The following is a 23,924-nucleotide window of genomic DNA, read 5'->3' as shown; positions in this document are numbered from 1 at the left end:
CTTACAACCATTATAAGAGAAGGCAAATGAAATGGTGGAAGAAACTATTTTTCCATCTTTATATAATGGCAGTAAACACTTTCATATAGCACCAAAAAACAAGAAATAATCAAGTCGGAGGCTACCATTTGGCAAATTTTCTACTTCAATTAGGTGAGCAGTTTGCAAAGAAAGCGGGTAAGCAACAACACACTGCTACTCCTCAAAATGCGACTTCTAGGACGGGATTTTGCTGACAGAATTCCTTAGAGAGAGAGAGAGAGAGAGAGAGAGAGAGAGAGAGAGAGAGGGGGGGGGGGGGGGGACCTTTAATTTGGAAAGTCTTCAAGAAAAGAAACAGTATGGTGGTGTCCTGACTTAAGTTCCACTGTACATGCCAATGTGTTTCAGACTGTACCATACAAATTGCTGTTAACTGTAGTAATAAGAATCTACATAGAACTTTCTTCGTTAAACATGTAGTGAAATTTGAATAAAATTGATGTGCTACATTTGTACTGAATGTGTGTCCTTCTGTAACTTAGATTAAACAATAACCTTTCTACCTCTAAATAACGTATCCACATGCATACATAAAGTAATAAACATGAAACAATAGATACTTAAAGAGATGCCAAAATTGTCCAAGATTCTGGGACACGCAGGCAGGGAGAATGGATGGGGGTTGTCTCTTTATCAAATGACCATTATGTTGTGTTCCGTTGGCACACGCACATCGGCAGCACCCTTTGTGATGGCGCCAAGAGGCGGAGTGGACCGATGAGAAGTTGAGTCGCATGCTGCTCAGTTTAATGTCTAATGTGTAGCGACAGGAAAATTTCGTGTACATGATAAAGTGAAATCGGCACAGTATAGCAGCATAACATGAAACTGCCAATCTCAAGTAAAAATGTTTTAAAACCAAGGTTGGTAGTTTACTAGTATTGGTAACTAATAGTTAGTGAACACTGAAATTGGATTTTGACTTTTCTTTCGACTCTGAGAATTGCATATAATCTTTAAAAAACCACACACCAATTTCATTTCATCAGGACAGTTGTGCACAGTGACTAGTATATTTCAAAAAAAAAGAATTTAGTTAGAATCTGGTCCTCTACATCTTAAACTCTTACACTAACATATGTTGCCAGAAGATTGACGAGTTTATATGACTTGATTTCAATGCACTGAAAATAGCTATTCAATAGCTGAAATATAGATCTGACAAAAATACAGATTGTATTTGTGACTTTCGCTTTTTTGTTCTAAAATAACAGTTGATACCTCGTGTAAAGAAATATGATGTCAAACAAAGTGAATTCCAGTAACAGTTTTAGCTGCTGATGCAAATTTTTCAGATTATTTTGGACAACCTATCACACAAAAAAATGGCACAATTTTCAGATGTCTTTAGTGCAGTGCATTGATTAAACAGATATTTTCCTAATAGACCAGTATAAATGTGAAAACACCAGATGTGGCACTTTCATTTTGCAAACACATGAATCACCTACCTACCTACCTACCTACCTACCTACCTACCTACCTACCTACTTGCCGGCCTACATGACAGCTCATCCTGTCACCAACAAGCTTTATTCAAAAAACTTTTAAAAATATAACTGAATGAAAACTGAAATAAACATTTTCCGTGTTATGTTTTAACACCAGAAACACATTTGCATGATGGGTGTGTCCTGCACTTTAATTGCCTGATGGAAGCAAACCAGGACGGCACTACACTGATTTGTGTGTTTGTAATGCTAAAGTGCCATATTTAGTGATTTTCATATTTACACTTGTGTACTACAGAAACATCCGCTTTAACTGATGCACCACATTATAAATCTCTCAAAAACCACATAAGGTGCTACAATTTTTTGCACAAAACTAACGGGGAAAAAGATGTCACTGGATAAAACATTATCTGTATTCCAGGTTAAAATGGAAGATTACTTCATTACTATGGTACAATGAATCTTTCAGGCAGAAATGAAGGAAATAAGGAAATGCGGTGTAAAACTGATAAAACCTCACACAATAAGAGAGAACTAAAATGGTCATAAAATTACAAATTATTGACAGAGAAAGAAGGAAGAAGGCGGAAGAAGAGAGGAGGGAAAGAAAGTGACTAATGACAGGGGCATGAAGGAAGAAGCACAGGTAGACAAGATAGATACTCAAAACAGACCCCATAAAAAAGGAGTGGGAAGGCTGAGGATGGGGATGAACCACCAAGCCCAGTCGAAGCCAGTCCAATCGGGGCGAAGGGTGGAGCAAGACCGCCTGCCATCCCTTCCACCCACCGATAAGTTTGAAGGTCCCACACTTAAATAAAGCGATTAAATCCCACCCCCACCCCCCCCCAAAAAAAAAAAAAATCACGAAGAAATCGTAAAACAAGATCAGCCGCTGAGGCATTGTGAGCTAATGCCAGCGGTAGTGAGTCAGGAAAGCTAAAAGTCTGTCGCAGGGCGGCTAATCTGGACAGTCCAGTAAGAGGTGAACTACAGTCAACATTGATCCACAACGACAGGAGGGAGGGGGGGGGGGGGGGGAGGGTTCCTCACGACAGAGGAGATAACCATAAGTCAGCCAAGTATGGCCAATGCGGAGCCGGCAAAGGACGACAGAGGCCTTACGAAATGCCTAAGGAGGACTCCCACATAGTTGTAGAATCCTTTATTGCCCTGAGCTTGTTCAGTGAAGAAAGAGTGTGCCATTCTGAATTCCAAAGTCGCAAAACCTGACGACATAATGCCGAGCGAAGGTCTATTTCCGGGATGATAATAGCAAGAGATGGGCCATTAGTAGCCAATTCAGCTAGTCAATTGGCAGGTGCATGGCCTGTGGTCCAAATTAAAACCACTGAGCATCCACATTGATTAAGGAGAGAAAGGGAGTCCTGGATAACTATGAACAATGGGTGGCGAGGGAAGCTCTGGCCGATAGCTTCCAAACTGCTCAAGGAGTCACTACAGATAGTGAAAGACAGTCCTGAGCAGAAGCGGACATGGTCCAATGCACGCGAGATGGCTACCAATTCTGCAGTAAAAACACTACAGCCATCTGGCAAGGAACGAAGTTCTGCGTGTCTCGCATAGGTGTAAGCATAACCAGCGTGACCAGCAACCATGGAGCCATCAGTATAAATCACTTCTGAACACTGGAATGAACTGAGGAGACAGTAGCATTGGTCGCGAAGGGCCTCCAGAGGGACAGAATCCTTTGAATTGATGGAGAGATCAAGACAGAGCTGTGGCCGAGAGACGCACCACGGAGGGGTATGTGCGTGAGCGGAGAAAAGAGGCGGTAAAGGGAAGTTCTGGAGTTCAGGAAAGGGCAACTGAATGCGGGCAGCCATGGTAAGCCCACATTGTGGCCGCCACCGAGGAAGGTTGATCTCCATGTCTGGATAAAGGAGACCATAATTAGGGCACTTTGGGGTGCAGCGAATGCAGAGCATGTAAGATATCATATGTTTTTGACGGAAAACTCGCAGCAGTGGAATCCCCGCCTCTGTGAGAAGGCTAATCACGGGGCTAGTCTGGAAGGCACCAGTCGCAAGTCGTAGCCCACAATGGTGGATGGGGTCTAGTATCTGCAATGTCGAAGGTGACAAAGAACCACAGACAGGACTCCAGTATTATAAATGAGACTGGACCAGTGTTTTGTACAATAACAGAAGAATAGAGCAGTCTGCACCCCAGGTGATATTGCACAGGCATCTAAGAACATTGAGATGTAACCAGCACATCCTCTTCAGCTGGTGAAGATGAGGGAGCCATGTCAACCGGGCATCGAACACCAGACCCAAGAAGCGATGGGTGTCCACAACCTCGTGGGATTAGCCATCAAGGAACAGGTCCAGATGAGGATTGACTGTACGGCAGAAATGCATGATACATGACTTGGCCACCGAAAACTGAAAGCCATGGGAGAGTGCCCAAGATTGCGCCCAGTAGAGAGCCCCCTGTAGACGGCGTTCTGCTGCGCCCATGACGGAGGAAGCAACATAGATACAAAAATTGTCCGCACACAAAGAGGAGGAAACTGTCAGCCCAGCAGCCGCCACCAGTCCATTAATGGTGACGAGAAAGAGAGGGACGTTCAGCACAGAACCCTGTGGAACCCCATTTTCTTGCCGATGGGAAGTGCTGTAGGGGGAACCAACTTGGACCCAGAAAGAGCGACAAGAAAGAAAGTTATGTATAGAGACGGGCAGAGCACCACGAAGGCCCCATTTGTGAAGGGTGGTGAGGATGTGGTGGCACCAGGTGGTGTCATAGGCTTTATGCAGGTAAAAGAAGACTGCAATGAGGTGTTGTCAATGGACAAAAATCATCCGGATAGCAGACTTCAGGTGGAGCAAGTTATCCACCGTTGAGCAGCCACAGCAAAAACCACCTTTAGTCGATGACGACAGGTCACGGGATTCAAGGATCCAAAACAACTGCTGACTCACCAGGTGTGCAAAGGAGCTTGCAGAGGGTGTTGGTAAGGCTAATTGGACGGTAGTATAAGTGTCGGAGCATTTGGTTAAGTACCCGATCTGGTCCAGGATCCGTGTTGGGACAAAGGGCGAGGGTGCTGGCGAAATCCCACTCGTTAAATGGGGCATTATAAGGCCCAAGCAGCGAGAAACAAAAGACAAAGGCAGTTGTTCCGAGCGCTCTTTCAGGAGGAGGAACGTGGGTATATACTGAGTCAATGGAGAGGCTTGGGCAAAGTGTTGAGCAAAATGCTCTGCGACCAAGTCCGCATAGGTAAGGAAAACACCATGCACAGAAATTCCTGCAACACCGGTGGGACGACAAAGGCCAAAAATTCACCCGAGTTTCACCCAGACTTGTGAAGAGGGGGTGTGCAGTCCTATGGCAGCCACATACCATTCCCAGCAAATCAGTTTCTGAAATATGATTACGTAACGGGCCCGGGTGTGGAATCGTTTAAAGACCAGAAGGAGAGCAGTAGAAAGGTGCTGCTCGAAGCAGTGAAGAGCACGGCGGCAGTATTTTATGACCACAGCAATTTCTGGAGTCCACCAAGGGACCATCTTCTGATGGGGGGAACCTGAGGAAGAAGGGATGGCTGAAACAGCTGCGGAAAGAATGGCGGCAGTCAATCTCATCAATACTACAGTGTGGTAGTACAGGGGGGATAGTAGCAGAAGAGAAGGCGCCCCAATCAGCTTTGGAGAAGGCCCTCCTGGGAGGGCGATGGAGCGAGATATACTGAAGGAAGGTCAAAACAATCGGATAATGATCGCTGTCACATAAGTCATCATGGACACCCCTCTGAATGGAGGCAAGAAGGCCGGGACTGCAGATGGAAAGGTCAATGACAGAGAAAGTGCCATGTGCCACACTAACGTGTGTGGGAGTGCCAGTGTTTAGGAGACAGAGGTCAAGCCCTGCCGGAACAGCTTCAACTGTCCTGCCCAGGGCAGTAGTCGTGTGACTACCCCAAAGAGGGTTGTGGACATTGAAGTCCCCTAGAAGCAGGAAGGGAGAAGGGAGTTGTTGAAGAAGGGTGATTAGGGCAAGGGATGTGAGCAGCCTTTCAGGCAGGAGGTAGAGATTACAGATTGTGATTGGAGTGGCGAGATGGACCCTGACAGCAACTGCCTCCAGAGTGGTATGGAGGGGAACCCATTTACTAACAATGTCCTTGCAGACCAAGGTGCTAACACCAGCAGAAGCCCGCAAGGGGCCAATTCGGTTTTGACAGAAAGCGTGGGACCCACGAAAGGTGGGAGAGTAAGAATTGACAAAATTGGTCTCAAGGACAGCAATGCAAGCACCAGCGTAGGAGGAAAGAAGGGGCTGCAACTCCGGGAGGTGACGCAAATAGCCATTACACTTCCACTGGAGGATTCTCAAGCTGGAGTCCAAATGGGAAGCCAACGGACCGGAGCCAGTTACGCCACCGAGTCGCCATCCGTCACCGGTGAGGATGGGGTGATGTCCATATAGGTGGGGTCAGACTCGGTTGGTTCATAGGCAGGAGGAGGAGAAGGTGGCACCTCAGAGTGTGCTGGAGGGGCCTTGCCTTGTTCTTGTGTTTCTGCTTCTTCTCTTGTGAAGAAAGAAGGGCAGACTGCAGCGAGGTCGGGCACGGAATTACATCTGGCAATCTTGGCGCCCACCGGTCACGGATCACGCGGTTGATGTGGAGCTGCGGATCGCCTTTCAGGGGAGTGAAGGGAAGAGGAGTCCTGAGAGGGAGTTCCAGTACCAGCGGCTGCCGAAGAAGGGGAGCGCTTCTCCAGCAGGGGAGGTGGAGCAGCACGCAAAGGGGTGGGTATGGGAACTGATGGGGAGGAGGAATGGGAGAGTGAGGGTGAGGTGGAAGGCGTCGGCTGAATGGGGCGGGGTTGGGAAGAGGAGGGGGAATGGACGTAACTGAAGCAAAAGTAGAAGTTATAGGGACGGGATGGAGCCGGTCATACTTTCAGCAAGCCTCGGTGTAGGTAAGTCGATCTAAGGTCTTGTACTCTTGAATACGTTGTTCTTACCCATACACCGGGCATGCTGGCGAGCGTGGATGATGCTGTGCATTACAATTTACGCACACTGACGGGGGAGCACAGGCACTCCCCTGATGTAGGGGGCACCCACATTCACCACAGAGGGGATGGAAACAGCAAACTAAACAATAGCACATACGAAAACAAAGCCGGGAAGATAGCCACCAAAACAAAGCCGAGAAGATAGCGATGTTGATATAAAGAAATCCACCAAGTGGGAACGGAGGGGGCAGGGAGAAAGGAGCAAGGACAGGGAAGGAGAGGAACAGGGACAGTAATGCAGTCTGGAAAAAGGAAGAAGACTCAAATAGCTCGGTGCCCTGTGCGCACCACACACGTACCCACAAAAGGGACTGTGGGCCCCTAAGGAGTTCACAGTTATAAGTTCCTGTTTCAACTGTGGCGTGATAATGAAGGCAGAGTGTCTACAATGTGTACCTAGAATGGAAGGTCCCACCCATGTAAGGGCTACACACCCCTTCATAGTCTCCACCCCCCCCCCCCCCAAAAAAACAGAGAATGAGGCCATTGTCAAATGTTAGGTGTTGGGCTGAAGGCCATTTGTCTTCCATTTTCAAATGTAGACTCCAGGCACCTGTTTTCACACTAAACTAAAATAATACTGTATCAATCTGATTTGATTTGAAGAGAGAGACAAAAACAATAACAGTCCTAGCCCACTATTGCTTGCACCAAAACAGGGTTTATTGCATAGTTTCATTCCCTTTGGTTCTAGTTAAACCAATCAGTACTATTAAAGAATAGTAGGAAGCCCTTTATTGTTCCTTATTAGACACAATTTCTTCAAGACTTTATGAGCCAAATATTCTGTGTCATCTACACTCCTGGAAATTGAAATAAGAACACCGTGAATTCATTGTCCCAGGAAGGGGAAACTTTATTGACACATTCCTGGGGTCAGATACATCACATGATCACACTGACAGAACCACAGGCACATAGACACAGGCAACAGAGCATGCACAATGTCGGCACTAGTACAGTGTACATCCACCTTTCGCAGCAATGCAGGCTGCTATTCTCCCATGGAGACGATCGTAGAGATGCTGGATGTAGTCCTGTGGAACGGCTTGCCATGCCATTTCCACCTGGCGCCTCAGTTGGACCAGCGTTCGTGCTGGACGTGCAGACCGCGTGAGACGACGCTTCATCCAGTCCCAAACATGCTCAATGGGGGACAGATCCGGAGATCTTGCTGGCCAGGGTAGTTGACTTACACCTTCTAGAGCACGTTGGGTGGCACGGGATACATGCGGACGTGCATTGTCCTGTTGGAATAGCAAGTTCCCTTGCCGGTCTAGGAATGGTAGAACGATGGGTTCGATGACGGTTTGGATGTACCGTGCACTATTCAGTGTCCCCTCGACAATCACCAGTGGTGTACGGCCAGTGTAGGAGATCGCTCCCCACACCATGATGCCGGGTGTTGGCCCTGTGTGCCTCGGTCGTATGCAGTCCTGATTGTGGCGCTCACCTGCACGGCGCCAAACACGCATACGACCATCATTGGCACCAAGGCAGAAGCGACTCTCATCGCTGAAGACGACACGTCTCCATTCGTCCCTCCATTCACGCCTGTCGCGACACCACTGGAGGCGGGCTGCACGATGTTGGGGCGTGAGCGGAAGACGGCCTAACTGTGTGCGGGACCGTAGCCCAGCTTCATGGAGACGGTTGCGAATGGTCCTCGCCGATACCCCAGGAGCAACAGTGTCCCTAATTTGCTGGGAAGTGGCGGTGCGGTCCCCTACGGCACTGCGTAGGATCCTACGGTCTTGGCGTGCATCCGTGCGTCGCTGAGGTCCGGTCCCAGGTCGACGGGCACGTGCACCTTCCGCCGACCACTGGCGACAACATCGATGTACTGTGGAGACCTCACGCCCCACATGTTGAGCAATTCGGCGGTACGTCCACCCGGCCTCCCGCATGCCCACTATACGCCCTCGCTCAAAGTCCGTCAACTGCACATACGGTTCACGTCCACGCTGTCGCGGCATGCTACCAGTGTTAAAGACTGCGATGGAGCTCCGTATGCCACGGCAAACTGGCTGACACTGACGGCGGCGGTGCACAAATGCTGCGCAGCTAGCGCCATTCGACGGCCAACACCGCGGTTCCTGGTGTGTCCGCTGTGCCGTGCGTGTGATCATTGCTTGTACAGCCCTCTCGCAGTGTCTGGAGCAAGTATGGTGGGTCTGACACACCGGTGTCAATGTGTTCTTTTTTCCATTTCCAGGAGTGTATATTGGAAAATTAGATGTGGTGCAGCTTCATCAGCCTCACCACACAGGTTATACATAGGAGCTGCTTTCTCTATACACATCATAAGTAGGTGTTTCTTGAAGTTCCTTGACCTGTCATCAGTCCTACACAAGTTTCGTCTGTCTCCTATTCATGCCCAGGATTGCAGAGCTTCTCTTACAACATGGCTTTAGCACCATTAGCTTGACATGTTTTTGTTTCTGGATCATAGTTCAAATTTCTACAGGATGTCTTCTGATCAAGTTTCATAGTCTTAACTAAACTATCACCTTAGTAATGGTTAGGGCAGGTTCTGGTCCAACAACTGGAGACTTCCCACCTGGATCGGATCAGTGGTATAAAGTTTCAGAAGATAACTCTGAAGCTATGAGAATTCTTTCTTTTGAAACATTTTCCAGCAGTATACAAGTGCAAAGTTGCTTCTTCTTTAATTGGTTCAATATAAATTATATTTTTTCATAATGTAAATAATGTGATATTTGGTGACAATAAATATAACTCAACTGATAGAATGCAGAAAGACAAAGAAGGAACATAGGGTACTTCGAAAACAAGCTGCCAGAAACTAATACCAAAATATGTGAAAAATAACAGCAAAATTGGCAAAAAATAATACCAAATTTGACAGAAAATAAAATAATATTTCCCTGTCTCTACTAATACGGTTTGAAAAATTCGTTTCCCACTTATTCTCCTGAGAGGTGGTAGTGATTAAGATAAGAGTAATGTGAAGGTAAACTGAAATACAAGCAAAAAAATAAATTTAACTTACAGACAGCAAGGGGAGGAAGAAGGTTTATAACCAGAATCACATCCTGATTAAAACTAATCCAACCATTACAGCTCTAAGATGATACCCCAAAAGTCATCAACATTACCAGGTAAGAACTATTGAAGCCATATCAACACGAACAAATTGAATTTCATGAAATTGAGACACTTATTGGTTCATTTTGAGTAGTTTACTTTTCTCTATTTTCATTTTAGAAAATTTTCTCTAATGTGCATTTTATAAACTTTTTTAGCCAACACAATGACTTGTGCCTTTGTGTCCCTTTTATGCATATGGTTCTCACATTGCCACCCACTTTATATAACTTGCTACATATTTTCATCTCCAGGTTACTTCCCTGCATCACTTTTTTTACTGGTTGCATTTTATTTCCTTCATAGCTCTAAAACAACCCTAGTAAATATTCAATCCAAATAAAATATTTCTTCAGCAATTTAGTTTCTCTTTGGGTAGCTTTTATCAGGTCTAAGCTTTACAACACTTTAGCACGTGATTCCACTATCAGCATTTAGTCCACCTCAGTGCAAACCAACGGAATGCATCATCACAGTTTCTTACAGGGAATATTATAATCTCATCCACTGCCCAGATTAGAGGTCAACATAGCATACAACAGTGACAGGGAAGTAGTCAGTGATAAAAATAACTTATCACCAATGTGTGTCATCAAGCTGAACTGCATACTCTTATACCACACTACCACCAGAACTCAAAGTAACTATATTTTCCTCATACAGGGTAAGTCAGGAGGAAAGATACATGCTTTGAGGGGACACCATTAGTGATTCTGTACAAAAAACTTCATATAGACATAGCCCCTACTTTGAATGGCTTCCGAGACAGCTCATATTTAATGTACATTGTTATTTATTTTCTATAATACTGTATTCAAATATTGTCATCGTTTACAATATAACACAGTAGTGTAGGGGAAGTTGAGACAAACAACTTGATACAGGACACTTGTGGTCTCTCAACTCAGGAGGTTACTTGAAACTGGGCTACATATCTCCATAGGCTACAGTGCATGTGTGTAACCTGAGATTTTCAATATTCTTGTGCTCCCTTTGTGCAAATTCTTAGCCCTGGAGAAAAAATGAATAGGAGCTTCTCTGTACAAAATTAAATGTAGTTTGATTTTGTACTGCAATGTGTTTTCACTAGAGGGTGCAGTTTTGGAGTTATTCAAGGAAAACACACAAAAGTTAAATTAAATGTGCTCTGAAACTTTTTTTTGTTCAGAATCACTAACACGATCATCCCTCAAAGCATGTACCTCTCCTCCTGATTCACCCTGTATGTTACACACTATAGTCTTAGAAAATAGTGTCTTGGCAGGTATATATTAATCCAGTTTGACCTATGATGAAAAGGAGACTTATAAGCTAAAAGACTTTCTACTTGAGTAGACACAAAAAAACTTACCAGTGTAGCAATACTGCACTATGGCTTGTAACGAGTTTCCATCCATGTCGTGCATTTCTATTTCATGTTCAGTGGACTCTCGCAGTTTGCTTGTAAACATTGCTGCAAAGTATTCTGACGCTGCACTCAGAACAATTCTATGAGCTGGAATACGTGAACTTTCTGTAACAAATGGAAATATCTATTAGGATTATATTCTAATACACAGTTGTGAAAATTCAGTATGGTGTAAACCCAGGAGTTTAGGTCCTATGTTCTACGTAATGACACCCCCAAACCACCAGCATTGTGTGCCTATCCATTAACTCCAATCAACAATGATAGTTTCCAGATAGTAGCCATCATCTTAGCATCCACCACTTATGTGGGTATCACTGAACAACAGGTTGCAGATGGAATCAGCCTAAAATATGGCATTTTACCACCCATCAATGGTATTCATGTGGACAATGCAGTTCCATGCATTTGTGGTTCCTTGATAATGGATTTAGATGCAATGACAACCAGTCCCTCAATTCAGCCTGCAGTTGACAGTGTTATATGTAGATAACACAGGTCCTCATCCTTTACAGCACACAAGCATTAAGCCAACAATGGTCAAATTGTATAGACCAAGGTTGCATATAACCCACTTCTACCTACTGGTTTCACACAAGCATAGCAGTTGTAGCAGTATGTCTCAAACAAATTGAAATGAAATGGTATGACGAATTTCTTCTCTTGCTACTGCTGTTTTGGTCTCATCTGAACTCCTCACATGCTACTGATGTGTTCTTTGATGCATGTAAGATATACTGATAGTTGTCCTAACATTTTCACGATGTATGATAGCCCTTCAATGACTGAGCTTGGCTTAACACTGATCTTTGTGCTCATATAAGTGAGGACAATGCTGGGTCCAAGACGAATGCCATCACTCTGTAATCTTTACCACTTATTACTGGTATACTGTTCTTAATATCCTACAAGTTTGATTCATTTGAGTTACTGTGACTCAGTGTTAAAATCTTCACAAATGTTGATGTAAGAAGAGGCAGAACGAAAGGAAACAAAAGATACAATAGTTTTATTGCAATAGCAGTGAGAGTTGATGGATGGGTTAGGGCATAATGCTCTCTCAGCATGAAAATCAGTAGAAAGGAAGATTTGGGATTTGACATCACATTGACACAAAGGTCATTAAAGATAGAGTGCAAACTCAGATTAGGATGTAAAATAAAACTCAGAGTTCTCTTCCATGAAACCATCTCTGTATTTGCCTTAATCAATTTATTTAAACTATGAGAAACTTATATTAGTGTTGTTACAAATGGATTTGAGTACAACTCCTCACGAATTTCATTCTACTGTGTAAATCACTGCACCACCTCAATGATTAACAGAAACTGAATAACTGAACTTATCTGGTTACCATCTTAAAGCTGTATGCAGATATGGAAAAAGAAGTTGCTACATTCAAAAGTAACTGACAAATTCACATACATTAACTGGCATATATTTTGCATGGAGTAACACCTACCACAATATGAAACATTTATAATTACAATCTTTTATAACACTAACTGTAAACCAATAGCCAACATGAAATTTCGTATATTCATATATTATCTTGAAGTTCTATTGGCCTTTGTAACAGTAGACACACAACAAAAATAACACAGAAAAATTGTGGTTCAAGGTGTTTTTAACATTGATTTCCAATTAATATTTACTCCAATCATTGAAATATTAAATCAATTTCATTCCTACAATAAACAATGAGCGTACCTAATCATAAAATTGCCTAATGAACAAAATCATATTAAAAGCCAATAGTTTATGGCCTCTATGATTGTAGCATGTAGTTCCCTTTTGTTGAGCATTAATAACACTGTTCTACAAAAAAAAAAAAAAAAAAAACTTTTTTTCTATTTCTGATAAAAAATATTGTGATCCTAGTTGTATTTTGAGTGCTGAATTGAAAACTGTTTTTGGTTTTATTCTGTCAGGGATAGTTTATGAGTAATCACAATTTTATTTCTCTTTTCAGTTTCTGATATAGTGCAGCAAACGTGAGGTGAAATTCGACAAACAAATGCACATCTTTATGATGTTATAAGTTCATCACATTAATGGAGGGTGGGATCTAACATATAACACAGTAACCTATGTGTATACACTTTGAAGCATTTATTTGACATGAGAAATTGCAGAAAATTGACAAACAACTGCCTTGTAATGCACATCACTTTTTTCTCTTGTATTGTGAATCTTTCTTCTCTCGAATGATATTCCAGCAATAATCTGCTAACATAGAAGGTACCCAATTCCCTTCATAGCGCCTTTTTATGGTAGAAATGTCTTTATGGAATCTTATAACACTAACTGTAAACCAATAGCCAACATGAAATTTCGTATATTCATATATTATCTTGAAGTTCTATTGGCCTTTGTAACAGTAGACACACAACAAAAATAACACAGAAAAATTGTGGTTCAAGGTGTTTTTAGCATTGATTTCCAATTAATATTTACTCCAATCAATGAAATATTAATTCAATTTCATTCCTACAATAAACAATGAGCGTAGTAGCGAAGTAGTCCAGATGAGAGTCCATCATATGTACCTTCAAAGACATATTGCACCCCAAATCCTGATATGCTTTGATCATATCCTTCACAATTGCTTTGTAGTTAGTAGCTCTTTTTCTTCCGAGGAAGTTTTCCGACACCATCTTGAAACAGTCCCATGCGGTTTTTTCTTTATCAGTTAAACATGCTTCAAAATTTGCATCTTTCTGCAGCTCCCTGATTTGTGAGCCCACAAATACACCTTCCTTTATTTTTGCAGCTGAAAGACGGGAGAATTTGGTAGCTAGATATGCAAACCCACAGCCTGTTGGATCCATGGCCTTCACGAATTGTTTCATCAGGCCAAGTTTGATGTGAAGCGGTGGAAGTAGTACATATTCAGGAGCTACCAGACTTTCGCCAACTTTCCATCTCCGCCTAGGCCATTTCTTTTTCACGAAGTGAGAATTTCGGTCTCGACTATCCCACTCGCAAAGAAAACAGGCATACTTTGTGTAGCCTTGTTGCATTTCCAGTATCATAGCAATTACCTTGAAATCTGCACATATTTTCCATTTGTGTTCATTGTATTTTAATGAATTTAGCATCCTTTGTACGAATTTGTAATTCTCTTTTGTCAAACTAGCGTAAGCTACTGGAACAGAGGGTATTTTATTTCTGTTATGGAGCAAAACACCCTTCAGACTTGTTTTCAATGCATCTATGAAAAGTCTTCACTCCTGTGAAATATAAGTGAAGTTCAGCACTTTCATCAGGCCAGCAACATCATTGCAAAATGTCAGTGCTTCGCCAGTTGAAAAATAAGAAATAAAGGCATGTTCTCTGTGCCTGAACACACTGATTTTAGTACTTTGGTGCAGTAGATTATACTCTTGTAATCTTGAACCAAGCAGCTGCGCCTTTTGTTTACTTAGCCCTAGATCACGTACTAAATCATTTAAATTTGCCTGTGTTAACAAATGTGGCGATGACTCACTTGTGCAGTGATATAAAGAATCATCATCTGTGATTTCTTCAGTACTACTTATTTCACTGTCACTCGGAATTTGATCTCGAGCTCTTGAAGGTACTGGAAGGTTGTCCGAATGCCGCACTGGCACTCTCGCTGAAGGCAGATCTGGGTAAACAATGTGCCTCTTCGACTTTTTGTTTGTAAAACCCTGAATTTTTGTTAGACAGAAATAACAATCAGTAACATGATCCTTAGGCTCCCTCCACACCATGGGAACAGCAAACATCGCCACATTCTCTTTACCTTTCCACCACTCAATTAGTTTGCAGTAACATGTAGCACAACAGAAATGTGGTGCCCATTATCTTGGTCTCCACCTCTACTCCGAAGTAATGTTTGTATGCTTTCTTTATGACTGAAGAAATTTTCTTCCTATTTTTGGCAAAAGTGAACTTCCCACAGATGTAGCAGAAGTTGTCCGTCTTATATCGACATCCACGACAACGTGGCATTTCTGCAAATTTAAAAATACCGCTTTGGTAATACACCTGTATTAACTTAATAGTAGGGAACTAGAGGAACGCTGATGTGTAAGAACAAGCAGTCGTTTTACCTTCAGCACCAGGCTCAATCAGTTTACACACAGGAATTAAAAAATTCATCCGTGCTCGGAAATACGACAGACAGTTACTTGTCAGCCAAAACACCCACTCGTTAAGACTGACACAAACTGCGGCTAACACCACTGTTGTAAACTCGATGCACCTGCCCCTAAGAGGCGTGAAGCTTTACTGCCGAGGCAGCAACCGGCTGTCGCCGTTCGAGTTAATGAGATGTTTCAGGTGGTCTTAATGACATAGGTGTGGCGGGGATAACCTAATGATGTCTGATTCTTCCCACCTGCTGTTGCACAAGAAATTATCACGTTCTATCACTACTGGATGCGGCAACATACCCGTATTTCTCCAAAACATCTCTGTGTTTGCCATGAATTGTGAATATATATATACAATCCTGGAAATTGAAATAAGAACACCGTGAATTCATTGTCCCAGGAAGGGGAAACTTTATTGACACATTCCTGGGGTCAGATACATCACATGATCACACTGACAGAACCACAGGCACATAGACACAGGCAACAGAGCATGCACAATGTCGGCACTAGTACAGTGTACATCCACCTTTCGCAGCAATGCAGGCTGCTATTCTCCCATGGAGACGATCGTAGAGATGCTGGATGTAGTCCTGTGGAACGGCTTGCCATGCCATTTCCACCTGGCGCCTCAGTTGGACCAGCGTTCGTGCTGGACGTGCAGACCGCGTGAGACGACGCTTCATCCAGTCCCAAACATGCTCAATGGGGGACAGATCCGGAGATCTTGCTGGCCAGGGTAGTTGACTTACACCTTCTAGAGCACGTTGGGTGGCACGGGATACATGCGGACGTGCATTGTCCTGTTGGAATAGCAAGTTCCCTTGCCGGTCTAGGAATGGTAGAACGATGGGTTCGATGACGGTTTGGATGTACCGTGCACTATTCAGTGTCCCCTCGACGATCACCAGTGGTGTACGGCCAGTGTAGGAGATCGCTCCCCACACCATGATGCCGGGTGTTGGCCCTGTGTGCCTCGGTCGTATGCAGTCCTGATTGTGGCGCTCACCTGCACGGCGCCAAACACGCATACGACCATCATTGGCACCAAGGCAGAAGCGACTCTCATCGCTGAAGACGACACGTCTCCATTCGTCCCTCCATTCACGCCTGTCGCGACACCACTGGAGGCGGGCTGCACGATGTTGGGGCGTGAGCGGAAGACGGCCTAACGGTGTGCGGGACCGTAGCCCAGCTTCATGGAGACGGTTGCGAATGGTCCTCGCCGATACCCCAGGAGCAACAGTGTCCCTAATTTGCTGGGAAGTGGCGGTGCGGTCCCCTACGGCACTGCGTAGGATCCTACGGTCTTGGCGTGCATCCGTGTGTCGCTGCGGTCCGGTCCCGGGTCGATGGGCACGTGCACCTTCCGCCGACCACTGGCGACAACATCGATGTACTGTGGAGACCTCACGCCCCACGTGTTGAGCAATTCGGCGGTACGTCCACCCGGCCTCCCGCATGCCCACTATACGCCCTCGCTCAAAGTCCGTCAACTGCACATACGGTTCACGTCCACGCTGTCGCGGCATGCTACCAGTGTTAAAGACTGCGATGGAGCTCCGTATGCCACGGCAAACTGGCTGACACTGACGGCGGCGGTGCACAAATGCTGCGCAGCTAGCGCCATTCGACGGCCAACACCGCGGTTCCTGGTGTGTCCGCTGTGCCGTGCGTGTGATCATTGCTTGTACAGCCCTCTCGCAGTGTCCGGAGCAAGTATGGTGGGTCTGACACACCGGTGTCAATGTGTTTTTTTTTCCATTTCCAGGAGTGTGTGTATATTTATATATATATATATATATAAACAAAGATGATGTGACTTACCAAATGAAAGTGCTGGCAGGTCGACAGACACACAAACAAACACAAACATACACACAAAATTCAAGCTTTCGCAACAAACTGTTGCCTCATCAGGAAAGAGGGAAGGAGGGGGAAAGATGAAAGGATGTGGGTTTTAAGGGAGAGGTTTAAGGAGTCATTCCAATCCCGGGAGCGGAAAGACTTACCTTAGGGGGAAAAAAGGACGGGTACACACACACACACACACACACACACATACAGACACAAGCAAACATATATATATATATATATATATATATATATATATATATATATATATATATATATAAAGTATCCCTGACAACGATTTTTTGTTTACATATTTGAATTTCCCACGGTAAAATGGTCTAGAAGCACATACTTTAATATCAGAAATAGAACCCATGTCGAACAGTGTAATCATTGTTGTTTATAACCAAAATCCCTTTTTGAAAAGGACTACTACCGAAATTCTGATTTCTATTATTATGAGGCTTGTAACCAATTCATTGCCATTAAACTCACTCACAAGAGACAGTTCAGAACGTGCACAATGTTTCCACCGAGCATAAACATAAGATGAGAAAACATGCAAATAAAAATGTTTGGAAGTACAACTTGATAATAAAATCAATTTGAACGGACACACACACAAAAATGTTGAAACATTTACACAAATATCTATGTATACTGTGAATGAATAACACAGAGGTGCAAAAAACTTTGAGATCATGTGACATCATGTATAAAAATAATCATATTTTAGGGTGACTCCACTTGGTTCCACACCGAAGGCTTGTGATCAATTCGGGGTACGAAACTAAACTATTAGCTCTGCTTGCACCCATGGCAAGGGCAGCAGTGTTCACTACTTCTGTCAGCCATCCCTACAAACTGGGGATGGCCTCACAGCCAAAGCAACAGTCATAATTTGTGCAGACATTAGACACAACTTGGAGATGACCACACCCTACATCCTAGATCGCTGCAGCCTGGGCCTCCTTCACATCTCATATGAGACTCCGCAGTAGACGTACTGAGCACACATCTGATTTCTTTACAGTTCTGGATGTTATTTCCATAAGGAGTTCCATGATGCATGTAACATTGGAGTTCCCAGTAACTAGCAAACTGCCCCCCAAATACATGAGGTGAGTGCGGCTCACCCGCATCAGTTACACTGGAAGGTCCCTTGGAACCAGAGCCCATGGACCAAACACAGAACACCTAAGGTGCCCTACGTGGCATTGTCAATTGAAATTTCTGTGTATGATTCACAAGAATCATTATGAGGCAGTACCTGTTGTTTACAGTGGATAGGTCTATTATTTGTCAGGGATTTACTTTCTGCATAACTATCATCTTTTTTGAACACGGCACTTGTGTTATTTTTATTTGTTATTTATTTTTATTTACATGACTAACATGACTAGTTCCTTAGGATCAAAATGACGAGAAAACCTCCAAGGTCACGGAATGTGTAAGTACATGAAGTTACAACATAAAAGTAATAACAGATAAAATAAAATGTTTATGAACCAAAAAAAGTCAAGCCATAAATTTAAGTAAATGCAAACAACAATATACCATAGGAATCAGCTTAAGTTTTCAAGGAACTCCTCGAAAGAATAGGAGTGAACCCTTCAGCTCTGAAAGCGTGTGGATTACTGCTAAGATTTTTTATTTTTTGTGGTAGCTTACTGAAAAATCAATGTAGCAGTACACAGCACACCTTTTTGAGCAAGAGTCTAGGAAGTGTGATCCAAATGCAGATTGGATTTCTGCCTAGTATTAACTGAGTGAAAGCTGCTAATTCTTGAGAGTAAGCTGATATTGTTAATAAGAAGCAACAGAAAAGAATATATATATTGAGAGGCCAGTGTCAGAATACCCAGACTAATGAACAGAGGTCGACAAGAGGTTTGTGAACTTACACCACTTATTGCCTGAACCACTCACTTCTGAGCCAAAAATATCTTTGAGAATGAGAAGACCTACCCCACAATAAAATACTATATGATATAAGTGAATGAAAATAAGCAAAGCAGATTAATTTTCGTGTTGAACAATCACTTACTTCAGATATGTCTTTGAACGAGATCCTGAACATGGGCTTTCCACAACAGTTTACTATCTATCTGAACACCTAAAAATTTGAACTGTTCAGTTTCACTAATCATATGCCCATTCTGTGAAATTAAAACGTCAGGTTATGTTGAAATTTGTGTTAGAAACTATAAAAACAGTGTCTTACTATGTTTTGCATTAGTTTATTTTCTAATATTTATGTGTTTATTTTCTACTATTTATATATTGGACTATTTGAAACAGAGCCAATGTTGCAAAGAACATCCTTTACTATCAAGCTAGTGTCATCAGCAAACAGAAATATTTTAGAATCATCTGTAATACTAGAGGGCATATCATTTATAGAAATAAGGAACAGGAGAAGTCCCAGCACTGATCCCTGCCCCCCCCCCCTCCCCCATTTGACTGTGCCCCACTCACACCCCACATCATAGCCATTTTCAACACTGTGGATAATGACCTTTTGCTGTCTGATGTTAAAGTAAGACGTGAACCAATTGTGAGCTACTTCCCGTATTCCATAATGGTCCTCCTTCAGGAGCAACATTTTGTTATCGACACAATCAAACGCCTTAGTTAAATCAAAAAAGATGCATAGTATTTCAAACCTTTTGTTTAATCCATCCAGTACCTCACAGAGAAAAGAGAATAGAGCATTTTCACTTGTTGAACCACTTCTAAAACTGGACTGTACATTTGATAGCAAATTATGTGAGATAAAATGATCAATTATTCTTACATACAAAGTATTTTCAATAACTTTAGCAAACAGTCTCTCAGATGTCCTTAACCTTCGCCACAGACTGGATGTCATCTGCCCTTTTCCTATCCTTTCTTGTATAGCCCAGCACTGATTTTTCCATGGCTCTCTGTGCTGTCGTAAGTTTCCCTTTTGTAAATGAGTTCAGTGGCCATGTCTCGCAACCATATGTCAGCACAGGAAGAATGCATTGATCAAATACTGATTTCTTCAGATTTACTGGAATTTTTTATCTGAATACTGTTGAATTCTTCCTAAATGCTTGCCAGCCAAGCTTGATGCGCCGATAGATTTCTGGCCTTACATCTCCCTTCATATTTATAATCTGGCCAAGATAGATATATTCACTGACCTCTTCTAATAGACTGTTCTTGACTTTCACATCTCCAGCTGGGACTCATTTGTTGGATATTACTTTTATTTTGTAAAGGTTCACGTTCAAGCCAACCTACTGAAATTCCAATGCAAGATCTGTAACTATGTTTTGGAGCTCTGCGAAGTTGTTGGCCAGTAAAGCAATATCATCAGCCTTTTTCCATTAACTCTAATTCCCTTACCTTCCCAGCTCATCTTTGGCATAGCCATTTCCAGTACAGCCGAGAACAGTTTTGGGGAGATGGGGTTGCCTTGCTTGACACCCCTTTTGAGTTTGTGTTTGGCTGACTTTAAACTTGCTTGTAAGGTGTCTTCATTGAATTTCTGTATGTCAGTTTTCATTTCTCTTCGCACTGCCTTACATAGTTCAGAATACGCTACCATGTCACGATCGGTTTGGATTTTCATTTCTCTACTCTGTTGTAAAAGGTTTTCAGTTTTGGCACTAAATTTCTTTGGCTGTTTATTCTTTTGGCATAGGCCACCAACTTCTTGGGCACTTGACACAATCATTTCTGCCAAATCTCCATCTTTAGTTAAGTGCAACTTGCTTTGGAGGACTTCTTGGAATTTCGACAAATGTTGTTCCAGAATTTTTAGGTTCAACACTTCTCTTCCCTTTTATAAGTTTATTCCTTTCATCTCTTACATTCAGTTTGACCCTTGCTCTCACCAGACCGTGATCACTGCCAGCGTTAAACTGATTTAGCACCGAAACATTTTTTAACACTGAAGTTTGGGCTCCTCCATGTCCGTTTTCGGCCATGGTGCTTCTTAAAGAACGAATTCCTGATGGACATATTGGTGTACTCAGCGAACTGGACTAATCTATCACTTCTAATGTTTCGGTCATCAATCCCATAGTTGCCCACCACTGTATCACCTTGTTTCTTGGTGCCAACTTCTGCATTAAAATCGCCAATAACCAACTGGAAGTGACAATCACTACCTTTTTTTTTGCATGTGCTATCCAAGCTTTCATAAAAAGATTCAATTTCTTTGTTAGGGTGGCTTGAGGTGGGAGTGTACACCTGAACAATCTCTATTTTACACCTATTCGATACCTTAAGGACCATTTGAGCTACCCTGCTGGAATTTCCTTCTAAGACAGTTACTCTATCAGTGATACTCTTGTTAATTAAAAACCCAACTCCATTGAGTTTTCCTCCTGGAGCGCCACAAATGTAGAACAAGTTGCCAGAGTGCACTTTGATTAAACCAACAATACTCCTGTTAATTTTTGTACGCTCTTTCTCGATCTCTTCTAGTCTGTCGATGCATATTAGGGAGTGACAGTTATATGTACAGACTTGAAAAATCTGCATTTTCTTCTCAGCACATCTTGGTGTTTGGGACATCACAGTTGGTCCCACGTGGAGATTCGACTGTGGGGCTATTACTCCGGAAAATTTAACATGAATGTTACACATCATGACTCAAAGGTGAGAAGCATAATCGCCACACTTGCTTCAGAACGGATTGGCGATACAATTTCCAGGCCACTCCTGACATGGAGTACAGATGTCTTTGGCAGGCCAATCCACTAGAGTACAGACGCCACCACGCACAATTATATACAAAATTAATATTGAAACCACCACATATAACTAATTTTTGGTACTTCCTATAAAGTTCTAGCTTGGGCAGGAATGCTCTGAAGTCAGAGTTAGGAGACCGGTAAACAAGAACAATTAAAAGTTTCATTGAATTCAACTGTCCCTGCACAACACTGAAATACCTGTTCAGTCCAGTGCCGTGATACATCTCCAGACTGAAATGGAATACAGTAGAACCCCTATAATCCGTCACCTTCGAGACCGGGATCGTGGTCGGAACGTAAAAAAGGTCGGATTATCCAAAAAATCTAATATTTATTGCAAAAAATATAAACACACATTTAGTACAAAAAATTAAACGATTAAGAACTAAAAGACGTTACAGTAATATAGAAAGATGCTTTTTTACACAGTGTTAAACAATATATTAACTAAAAAACGTCTATACACAACATAATATGTATTGGTTTTAAAAGGAATAACGACAAACACATTACAGTACTGTACTGTACTTAATAACATATAAATGATATATACTGTAAACTAAAAAATATTTATAGCACTGTATACAAAAAAAGAAATTTTTTACAAAGAAATAAACTACTGTATGTATAAACTAAGAAATGATTATAATGTATGCATTGTTTTTACAATAAAAACGAAAACAAATTACTTGGAAAAAAAGTCAGTGACACATTTTTGTTTAGCAGATGTTATTCTAGATTTAGCTGCAGTGTCCCTCCATTTTTTTTATCCACAAAATGTCCATTGGACTTGAAGTTTCATTCTGCTCGATGTACTGAAGGGCGATGTCAAAAGCGTTTTTTGCATCGTTGTGTGAATTCCGGGTGGGGGGGGGGGGGGGGGGGGTTCGTCTTCACCATCGGAGTCCTCATTTACAGTTTCCTGGCTAACAGCGGCAACAATCTGGTCCTCATTGAGCTCTTCAAGAGTGTCACAGTCTTTGTCACATTCGTTGATCCACTCTTCAACTTCATTGGCGAGGACGTTCGGCTCCAGAGTTTGTAGATCTTCACCGATTTCCAGTGCATCATTGTTTGGCTCATCTTCAGTATGCTCACTTTCAGTCATAACTTGTGGCCAAAGCCTACGCCACGATTTTCGCAGTGTCTTAGGTTTCAGTTCATCCCATGCTGGAGCGATTGTGAAGATAGGATCTTTGATGTTCAGGGATTTCATTGCCTCACACAAGTTATGACGTCCTTCAGATTTTTCCAAGATTGAGCCGATATACTTTCTGCGATATCGCCTTTTTAACCATTCAATAATGCCCTGATCCATTGGTTGGATGAGTGAGGTCACATTAAGAGGCAGAAAGAGAGCTTTTATGTCCCCTTTTACCAAATCTTCCTCATGTGGATGTGATGGTGCGTTATCCAACAGCAGTAGAGCACGAACAGGCAGATTTTTTTGCTTCAAGTGTTTTTCGACCGATGGCACAAGCTCGGTGAAAAACCAGGATTTAAAAAGGTTGCAGCAGTCCATCCAAGCAGATTTTTAATTTTGGTAATAAAATGGCAAGGAAGATAAGTTTATATTTTTTAATGCCCTTGGCTTCTTAGATTTGCCAATGACGAACAAGGGGAGCTTGTGGGTACCATCTGCATTACTACAAGGAATGACTGTTATTCTATCTTTTATATGTTTCGTTCCTACCATGGATTCATTTGAAGCTGCGAGAGTTTTTGTTGGCAACATTTTAAAGTTCAGCCCTGTCTCGTCGATGTTATACACTTGGCAGGGTAACAGTTCATTTTCTTCTACAATTTATTGAAACCTAACAGAAAACTCCTTAGCAGCTGCGGCATCAGCAGATAGTTTTTCACTGGAAATAGAAACAAATCGGACACCATGACGAGTTTTCCAACGATCAATCCAGCCTTCACTGGCAGCAAATTTACTTTCGGCATCCAGTTTTTTGTGCAAAACTATCGCTTTTTCTTTGAGAATTGGCCCGGATATTGGAGTTCCTTTCCTTCTTTCTTCACGAAACCACATCCACAATGTGTTATCAAGCAGTTGAAGTTTAGGCTTTTTTAATGTTTTGCGATTCTTCATAGTGTTTTCACCATCAATTATATCTGTATAGGATTCGACATCTTTCCGATTCTTC

General features: G+C 42.6%; 1 protein-coding gene across 1 annotated transcript in view; it reads right to left on the bottom strand.

The window, feature by feature from the left end:
- Nucleotides 1-23,924, bottom strand: part of LOC126248420 (kelch-like protein 5) — a 321,665-nt gene that overhangs the window by 106,238 nt on the left and 191,503 nt on the right. Inside the window, exon 4 of the mRNA XM_049949385.1 lies at nucleotides 11,010-11,171. Coding sequence (XP_049805342.1) covers nucleotides 11,010-11,171 — 162 coding nt within the window. The remainder of the gene's footprint in view (nucleotides 1-11,009; nucleotides 11,172-23,924) is intronic.

This window comes from Schistocerca nitens, chromosome 3 (assembly GCF_023898315.1).
Source record: "Schistocerca nitens isolate TAMUIC-IGC-003100 chromosome 3, iqSchNite1.1, whole genome shotgun sequence".
Classification (NCBI taxonomy): domain Eukaryota; kingdom Metazoa; phylum Arthropoda; class Insecta; order Orthoptera; family Acrididae; genus Schistocerca; species Schistocerca nitens.
The sequence above is the reverse complement of the archived record's forward strand: the minus strand, read 5'-3'. Positions and strand labels throughout refer to the sequence as shown.